At 40.0% G+C, this 10,429-nt stretch overlaps 1 protein-coding gene across 1 annotated transcript; it reads right to left on the bottom strand.

The window, feature by feature from the left end:
* Positions 1-206: 206 nt before the first annotated feature.
* LOC141629927 (uncharacterized) lies at positions 207-1,169 on the bottom strand. The gene has a single exon (XM_074442840.1). The coding sequence runs from the start codon at positions 1,167-1,169 to the stop codon at positions 207-209; it is 963 nt and encodes a 320-aa protein (XP_074298941.1).
* Between the last annotated feature and the right edge of the window lie 9,260 nt (positions 1,170-10,429).

Here is a 10,429-nt window from a genome sequence, read left to right as displayed (position 1 = left end):
CAACATAGAACTAGATGTGAAACAAGCAGAGGATTGAACTTTACCTGCAAAGTTCACTGCAGAATAATTTCCCATTCCTGTACCAAATTGCTTTTCCTGCATTCTCTGCATCATGTCTTGATACACAGCAGTAACAAGTTCAGGATCAAATTTTGCAAACTTGTCGTGATGTTGCTAGTGCCGGATTACCAATCTCCAAAGGAGTTTCAAAGATGAGAACTTTGAGTATCCTGCACTTCAACATTAGCTGAAAACTTCTTAGAATCTCCAGAATGTGCAGGCTTTGAAAACCGTGCCATATATCTGGCTCTCTTCTCAGGATGAAGAATGAAGCAAGAGTCTCTGGTATGGCCGCCTTTTTTACAATGATTACACCATCTTTCATCAGTAACTGGTTGTTCTGCTGGCCTAGGTTGTTTTTCTGCAGTCTGAGCTTGCTTTCCATCCCTTCTCCAGACATTCCAGTTTCCTTGTGCAGATGGTTTATTGGCATACAAGGCACTTGCCTCTGGAACCTGAACCATAGCTCCTGAGACCTGTTTTTGAGACTCTGCTTGATGAATAATGGAGTACACCTTGTTGATATTTGGTATAGGCTCCATAGATAGGATATTTGTCCGTAAAACCTCATAAGAACTCCCTAATCCCATCAGAAAGTTGATTACCTTCTCCCTCGAAGCATTATCAAGGATTTGACGTAACAAATTACATGTGCATTGACTCATTGCACCACAATTGCAGTCAGGAAAACTCTCCAACTCATCAATTTCATCCCAATTTCGCTTCAGTTTGTTGAAATATTCAACAACTGAACTGTTATCTTGTGTAATATTACGCAATTCTTTCTTCAATTGGAACAACAGAGGACCATTGCATTGGCCATAACGCTCACGAATTTCTAACCACAACAGCTTTGCAGATTTACATGTCAGAAAGCTATCCTTCAATCGTGAATCAATTGAATTAAGAATCCAGCAGCGAATCATGTAATCTGATCTTAACCAATGCTGATGCCGAAGAGTAGCTGCGGCAGGAATAGTAGTCGTTCCATCCAGAAACCCTAATTTGTTCTTCGATCCAAGAGCGAGAGTAATCGCACGACTCCAAGAGGTATAATTCTGTCCATTGAAGATCGTGTCAACGATATGCATACCGGAATGATCGGACATGCTCAAACAAACAGGATCGTCAAAGAGATTGAGATTCTAATTAGCAGAATTAGTTTGATTACCCGAACTTACTGTATTATCACCATTTCCAGACATTTTGTTGTAAAAGAAATGAATTTTGATTAAGAATTTCAAGAAATGAGTAGGAAATGCAAAAGATCGAAAATCGAACAAAGGAATTTGAGATTTTTATCAAATTTTCTTGTGTTTTTTTTTTTTTTTTTTTGAGATTTTTGTTGTTGCGATACGGAAAAAGAATATCAGAGTAAATGCGGAAGTAAAAGAGTAAGCAGAGACAGGATTAAACCTGCTCTGATACCATGTGAAATGGAAAGCTCGAAGCTACAACAATGGAGGATAAGCAGGAAGCCATTGATGAACAGTGAGAGCTTGAAGATATTTGTGAGAGAGAAAACAAAGTGTAAATAGAAATGTATTGTATTGAGTTAATCTGTCCAGATACATTATGAGTTGTTTATATACAAGTCAGCTATACAAGTAATTAGTCAAACTGTATACAAAGGAGTCAAAGTTAGTTACATGCCAACTCATGCTTAGCTGTCAATGAGTTGTTAGTTATCCTTTGTCTATGATACTATTTCCACAGGAGCACTTCAATCTTAGTGTACAAGATTGTCAACATTGGCTGGCGGGCGATGTGGAGCGTACAGAAGGACGCGAGTTGATGTTATGCAAGCTACTCTATCGGTGTCCAATGATCTCCAAGGGTTGCGATGTTGAGTTTAAAAGGAGATATCTCAAGATGTCCCGAAAAGATGGTCCTAAAGCTTGGATTCCAAACGGCCAAGTTATCAATTTCCGTCGTTCACCATTGAAATATTTCACTTAGAAATAATAATTACTTTTCCAGTTAGCAATCATCGATCATATGGTACGCATCTTAGCAGAAGTATCTATTACTTATGACGATGTTGCCAAAATCTACGTAGTTTGTTCTACGAGGCATGAGATTACTAATTTAGATTAAAATACTTAAGAGTGTTTGAAAAGTCTTGATTTTTGGCACAGATTTCGTTTACTCTTTTAAATAATTTGTCACCAAATTTCATGATTTGTCGAGGTAATTTACTATTTTTACTCAATTTACAAAGTTTACTGCAATTACTGAGATTTCTGAAATTGTTCTTGTCAGGCTGTTTTCAAATCTGTTGAGTCCTTTCATATTACATTGCAGTGTTGCTTGTCTTGTGCTCAGGAAGCATAATTCAAGCTCGAGCTCACCAACTTTGAAAAATCGAGCTTTTTTATCAAGCTTGCAAATATAATCCCAGCGTGAGACATGCTCAAGCTCAACTTGAGCCTATATACAATTGTTGGAAAATCTACCAAAAAAAATATACATTATTGTTTCTTTTTCCTAAGGTTGTGTTGAAAAATGCTATTGTATTTTCCTTTTTTTTTTGTAAGGAAAATGAGATGGCGCCATCGGATGGTACCCAATTTCGATGTCATAGGGAATATATTTGTTCAATTCCCTCCCATCTTTTTGAAACTTCAAATTAAATTTTCTTATAAGGGTATCTTTGGAATATTATAATTAGTTGCCCGAATCAAATTAAAATCATAAACTAGAAAAAAAAAATCGCTTTCACCATTAGTTTGTCATTAATTGCATTGCAAGTGCAATCGCCAATTTGTGCAGACAAAATCTTTGTGTAAAATCTTATGCATTTGGGAATGTAACGTATGCCAATTCGATCTTATTGTGTAAGTTAACTAGTTAATCCATGCTAAGCATGGTATAACTGTATAAGACAATAAGCTAAGTGTCACATAATTCATCAGACTTGTATGTATTTCAATCTTTGCGGCATGATGGGATTACTGGATTAGCATAGAAGGATATAAGGAAGAAGACAACTACACAAATTACTTTTCTACCCTTTTATATTTAACCGAGAAATATATCGCAGATTTGTTATTTTACAATTTATCGATTTTTTATTAGGGTGGCACTCAAATAATGTGTCACCCGATGACGCCCTACTGCCATCCTTTTTGTAATTATGCCATATATATTCACCCAATCTCAAAATGCAACTTTGTCAATATATTTTATTTTAATACACGTCCTTACCTGAATCACCCTATATTTTAGTGCACAAAATTTACCTTTTCTTGCTCTTTTATGAATGCATTTTACTCTTTCACGGATTTTTTTTTCATAATTATTCCATTTCATACCCATTTCTAAAATCAAAGAATATAGTTCCTTTCTCCCTCTCTTTTCCATCTCCTCTAAAAATTAGTCCTAATCTTACCAAAGTCATCAATTATGCACTTTAATTCACACATTAAACAAGTAATTATTCTAATTTGATCAACAAACCATAAATTTTTTGTATCAAAATTAAATGCATATAACTTTAGTTAAAGCAAAATTTTACAATTATGATTCATTGAGAAAGTTATGGTTAGGGTGGCTGGTCGCCAGAAGCGGATGAGGTGAAGGTATGGTGGTCGTGTGGCTGAAGTAGGGGAGGGAGTCGAGGAACGATGGTGGTCGTGGGTTTGGGTTAGGATGAATGGTGGTGGTAGCCTGATAGGTGTGCGACGAAGGTGGTAGGGGCGGGGTCGCAGATGGAAGATGGTGCATATTGCGTGGTCAGAGAGATCTGGGTGTTGCGCGTCTGAGTCGGGAGGGAGGGGGTGGTCCGATGGTGGCAGGAGAGGGGGAGTAAGGGGTTGCATTTAATTTCCGCTGGTTTAGGAGTGGCTGGTGGCAGTCTGTGTTGTTGCAAAAACGAAGCAGTAACAATAAAAGGAGAAAGATCAGAATATATAACCGATTCGTAGTGCCGTGGTACGGAGGCCACTGCCTTGAAAACTATTTCGGCACGACCGTGGTGGCGATCAGCTGTTGCCGGTAGTCCCCCAAGGATTTACACTACAGCGCTTAAACCCGCCCACTCGAGATTAAGAGCTATGGAACGATATAATTACTTTACCCAGAAATTGTAAGAGAGGAAGAGAGAATGATATTGTCATATATGTTTCTGATTGATGAAAGAAAGAAGAGCAGGAGCTCTTATTTATATAGAAGACGGAGGACTTAGTGGAGCGTAAACAGGTCCCTAAAACGCAGCAGTCAGTGGAGAAAATGGAGGAGCAAAGCTCTCAACCCACTAACTGCATTGACTGACCAAGTCCAAGTCCAAAACAGAAATTATATGACAAACCGCGGCCCAAAAAGATAGGCACAGCCCGCCGCAGGCGATTGCCAAATCCCAAATCCCGAATCCCGAATCACGAATCCGGATCCGGGCCGGGCTCGGGCTCGGGCACGGGCACGCGCGCGCGCGCGTGTGCGAGCTGAATTAAGCACCTCGCAAAGCTTCCACAAAAGCCTCCCATGACCCACTAGTGATATGGTAAGGAGGGTGGGTACATATAAACCCATAAAACTCCCTTTTCCTCACCAATGTGGGACAATTGGAAACACTCCAAAGGCAAAAAGCCCCTATATTTTCCAACAATCCCCCACTAGGGGCGCCAGAGACAGAGAAAGAAATTCCTGGGTAAAGGAAGGATTGGATACTTAGGTATCAATATCTTTCGATTTGAATTGACACTTTAGTGAAATGAGGAAACAACTTACTTACAGCGAGAGAATATCTTGCGATTTGAATTCCTAGCTGAGCTTCGGTCGATACCCCCCACAACACATATCATACCTTCAGAATTAAGATCGTTCCGCGTTTCAAAGTGCAACGCGCTCTTTTAGAGCTGTGCGTTTACCTCGGTACTAATAGGTGTGTTCAGAAGACTTCTCATAGTCTAATGATCGTTAAACCTACGTAGGTGACTCAAGTGCTTCTCAATAGCACTTCTCACATGAGTCATTAAGGACCTAAGTCCAACCTGGTGTATGATCCATCAAGTGCGTCTCAAAAGCACCACCATAAAGGCTATGAATCATACAACGCCATAGGAATAGAAGCTTTAGACCTAGTCAAGTCTCACTCTTGACCTAAGGACTTAAGCCCCATTCCCCTCGACGTGTCAACGACTAGTCTCCTAGCCAGCCCTTTAGTAAAGGGATCAGCAAGATTGTTTTCGGACTTCACATAGTCCAAAGCAATCACTCCATTGTCTTGGAGTTGTCTAACTGCAGCGTGCCTTATTCGAATATGTCTCTTTTTGGAATTGTAGACACTATTCTTTGCAACACCAATAGCGACTGCGAGTCACAAAGCGGGGAGACCGGTGTTAGCCGTCCGCCCCATCTTGGTATATCGGCTAAAAGGTTTTTCAACCATTCACCTCTTGTCCTGCCAACTCAAGAGCTATGAACTCGAGATTCCATGGTAGAGCGTGCAATACAAGTCCTGTTTCAAGACTTCCACGATATAGCACCTCCACCCATGGTGAAGACATAACCACTAGTAGAACAGATCTCATCGTTACCCTGCAACCCATTCGCATCACAATATCCCTCTAACACAACAGGAAATTTACTATAATGCAAACATAAGTCTACTGTTCCTTTTAGGTATTTTAGTAAACGACGAAGAGCATTCTAGTGTTCATTACTAGGGTTATGTGTATAACGACTCAGTCTACTAACTGCATAAGCAATATCTGGTCGAGTACAGTTCATTAAAAACATCACACTACCTAGGATTTTAGCATACTCTTCTTGGGAAACACTCTTGCCCAAGTTTTTACACAAGTGTACACTAGGATCATAAGGTGTTCTAGCAGGCACATCATCAAAGCGATTAAAACTTTCTCAACACTTTTTCAACATAATGATATTGACTTAGACAGATTCCATTGGGGTTTCGGATGACCTTAACTCCTAGGATAACATCAGCTTCTCCTAAATCCTTCATCTCAAAATGTGATGACAAAAATTCTTTGGTTCTAATTATCACCTCTAAATTATTACCAAGTATTAACATGTCATCAACATAAAGGCATATAAGCACACAATCAGATTCTATTACCTTTGAATAAACACATGAATCAGAATTGTTAACCACATAGCCATTACTTATCAAAGTGTTGTTAAACTTTTCATACCACTGTTTAGGTGCTTGTTTCAGTCCATAGAGTGACTTGTTCAGTTTACACACTTTACTCTCTTGACCCTCAATCACAAAACCTTCAGGTTGAGACATATAGATCTCTTCCCTTAGTTCACCATTCAAAAAAGCAGTTTTAACATCCATCTGATGTATAATAAGGTTATGAATAGCAGCTAAGGCGACAAGAGTCCTAATAGTCGAAATTTTGGTCACAGGAGAGTAAGTATCAAAATAATCAATACCCTTCTTTTGTGTAAAGCCTCTAACTACAAGTCTAGCTTTGAACCTTTCTATTGTACCGTCAGGTCTCATTTTCTTTTTAAAGATCCATTTACTTGTAATGGGTTTACTACCTTTAGGTAAATCAGTCAACTCCCAAGTCCGATTTGACACAATAGAGTCAAGTTCACTTTTAATAGCATCTTTCCAAAAATTAGCATCAATGGATTTCATTGCCTCACTATACGTTTTTGGGTCATCTTCTATTAAAAAAGTGAAACAAATTCATCATCGGCACAAACAAAGTGTATCCATATTCAGACAAAGACAAAGTTGAAACAAAATCGGCTCCAAAGTTCTTTGGACATCTAGGTCTCTTAGTCCTTCTAGGTTCAAAGAACATGATCAATAGAAGTGCTACTACTAGCATGTGAAGAGATATCAATAGATGTAACAGGTAAACTAGGAGGTGAATCAACATTCTTCTGTAATGGAAAAACATGCTCAAAAACACACAGATCTCTAGCTTCGATATAGAACGATCACTTAAAGACATGAATCTATAAGCAGAACTATTTTGAGCATAACCTATAAAAACACAATCATAGGTCTTTGGTCCAACGGTAGGTCTCCTAAAGTCCGGTAAACCCACTTTAGCCAAACACCCCCATACCTTAAGGTAACTCAGGTTAGGAGGATAGCCCTTCCAAATTTCGTAGGGTGTCTTGTCAAGTTTCTTATGAGGTACACGGTTAAGAATGTGACAAGCCGATAGTATTGCTTCCCCCCACATATCGTCAGATAGGCCAGAACTTAAAAGCATAGCATTCATCATCTCTTTTAAGGTTCTATTTTTACGTTCACTACACCGTTAGACTGAGGTAAGTAAGGTGGACTAGTCTCATGTATTAAACCGTTAGCAACACAAAAGTCGGCTAGATAACTAGATTTATACTCACCACCTCTATCGACCTTACCCTTTTAATTTTTCTCACAAGTTGATTTTCGACTTCATTTTTAAAGTTTATAAACGATTGTTCTGCTTCATCTTTAGTCTTAAGCGGATAGACACGGTGTACCTTGAACAGTCGTCTATAAAGGTGACATAATAATTCTTTCCACCTCTACTTGCCACATTTTTGAAGTCAACTAGGTCGGTGTGAATTAACTCAAGAAGACTCGTATTCCTAGTTGTGACAGGTTTACTAGGTTTCTTTGTGAATTTAGCCTCAACACAGCTAGCACATTTAGAGAATTCTTGACTCGTCAAACTTGGAATTAAACTCATAGTTCTAAGTTTTTTAATATAGTCAACATTCACATGACCTAATCTACCATGCCAAACATCAATAGACTCAAAGAATATAAGCGAAGTAGATGCAATATTATTAAAAACTCAATCGGTGTTCAATACAAAAAGACCCCCTGAAAGATAACCCTTGCCCACAAATTCCCCATTACGCGACATTACAACCTTGTCGACCTCAAAACAAGTTTCAAACCAGCTTTGTTCAATAAGGCACCAGACACGAGGTTTCGACGCAATGAGGGTACAAATAAAACATTGGTGAGAGCAAGTGTTTTCCCGAGGTGAGTTTGAGAAAGATCTTGCCTTTGCTCAGATCACCGCAGATGAAGAATTACCCATGTAGACGCATTCCCCATCGCCTACCTCCTCGAACTCAAAGAAATAACCCTTATCGGACAGAGATGTCCGAAGCGCCCGATTCAAGACCCATTCAAGAAAGATTACCCACCAGATTAGCTTCCACAACCACAAAGAAGAATGACATCATCATCAAAAGAACATTAGCTTCAGCGATTTTCTTTTCAGATTACACTTTGGTAGGCTTTGTGACCGGTTTTCCCACGAGACATAGCAAACAATGGGACCCTTTGGTTTCTGAATCTTAGCAACTGGTTTGGTATGCTTCCCTGGACCATTCTTCTTAGCCGGACCCTGGTTCTTACCCTGACCAACCTTGGCCTTACCCTTACCCTTGAACTTCTCAAAGATTGGACGGACCACCGGACTCAACCAGATTAGCTTTAACAAAGAACGAAGCATTCACGAAAGACTAGCGGGTTGGTCTTTAAGGCGATTTGCCTCTTCGGTCCTCATGTGTCCTACTAGTTCTTGGAGAGACAGGTCTTTTTCTTATGCTTAAGGTGGTTCCTATAGTCGGACCGGAGGGAGGAAATTTCTCTAGCAAAACATTGGCCACAAAAGTGTCATCTAATTTCATACCCTCATTCACTACATCAAAGACATAGGTTTTCGTAGACATGAACTTGTTCCATGATGGGTTTCCCGTCAGCCATCTGAAATTCCAGCCACTTACCCACAACATATTTCTTTTTCCCCGCATCATCAGCCCCATACTTTGCCTCTAAGGACTCCCATATCAGTTTGGAAGACTTATGAACCATAAATAGGTCAAAAAGGGTGTCAGTCATGTTGTTTAGAAGCTGGCATCTAACAAGTTTATTGTCCTTATCAAATTTCTTAATATCTTCTTCGTTTGACTTAACAAAGAGATTTAGCGGGGGGGTATTCTCTACGGTCTCGAGGCGCCGCCTCTTTAACAGAGCGGGCGGATCACTAAACAGCACATAATCAATTTCTAGTTGTTCGAAAAACATTAGCAGTTTCTGAGACCAACGTTTATAATTATGACCGTCTAGTTTTTCCAATTTAGACAAATCAGGAAGAGTTTTTGCTAAAACAGACGACATGTTACAGCAGCAGACAACAACAAATAAATAGTTTTCAAATTGTTGTTGCAAAAACGAAGCAGTAACAATAAAAGGAGAAAGATCAGAATATATAACCGATTCGTAGTGCCGTGGTACGGAGGCCACTGCCTTGAAAACTATTTCGGCACGACCGTGGTGGCGATCAGCTGTTGCCGGTAGTCCCCCAAGGATTTACACTACAGCGCTTAAACCCGCCCACTCGAGATTAAGAGCTATGGAACGATATAATTACTTTACCCAGAAATTGTAAGAGAGGAAGAGAGAATGATATTGTCATATATGTTTCTGATTGATGAAAGAAAGAAGAGCAGGAGCTCTTATTTATATAGAAGACGGAGGACTTAGTGGAGCGTAAACAGCTCCCTAAAACGCAGCAGTCAGTGGAGAAAATGGAGGAGCAAAGCTCTCAACCCACTAACTGCATTGACTGACCAAGTCCAAGTCCAAAACAGAAATTATATGACAAACCGCGGCCCAAAAAGATAGGCACAGCCCGCCGCAGGCGATTGCCAAATCCCAAATCCCGAATCCCGAATCCCGAATCCCGAATCCCGAATCCCGAATCACGAATCCGGATCCGGGCCGGGCCGGGCTCGGGCACGGGCACGCGCGCGCGCGCGTGTGCGAGCTGAATTAAGCACCTCGCAAAGCTTCCACAAAAGCCTCCCATGACCCACTAGTGATATGGTAAGGAGGGTGGGTACATATAAACCCATAAAACTCCCTTTTCCTCACCAATGTGGGACAATTGGAAACACTCCAAAGGCAAAAAGCCCCTATATTTTCCAACAGTCTGGGTGGGTGGATTTGGCCGGCTGTGTGCAGGCGTCTAGGGCGGAGGGAGCAGTGAGACGGTGGTTGTTGAGGTGGTGGTGGTTGATATTGGTGGGAGGGAATTGAAAAAGGCTAAATTGAATTGAGAACAAAGAATGGTATTGAAATAATAAAGGTATATATAATGGTCATTTATGTCCACGATTGAGTAAATTATATCCATGAATGAGCACCACCCCTTACTAAATTAAACTAAATTTAGCCATAAGAGTTTTTTAAACAGGTTCAGGTACGAGTTCGGGTTCGGAGTTTAATTAACATGGTAAAGACTCGAGTTTTAGGCATCAAAATCTTTGGTCCATATCCAAGTGAAACTAAACCCAACATCGTAACTCATAGTACAAACGTATAAATACCAAATGAAGACTTAAACCCCTAAAATCTTGTTAAACCCTAATA

This window comes from Silene latifolia, chromosome Y (assembly GCF_048544455.1).
Source record: "Silene latifolia isolate original U9 population chromosome Y, ASM4854445v1, whole genome shotgun sequence".
NCBI lineage: Eukaryota > Viridiplantae > Streptophyta > Magnoliopsida > Caryophyllales > Caryophyllaceae > Silene > Silene latifolia.
Note: the sequence above shows the minus strand (reverse complement) of the source record. Positions and strands in the feature narration are given on the sequence as shown.

Coding starts and splice junctions, on each gene's coding strand:
- LOC141629927 (XM_074442840.1), bottom strand. CDS start 1,169: ATGTCCGATCATTCCGGTATGCATATCGTTGACACGATCTTCAATGGA.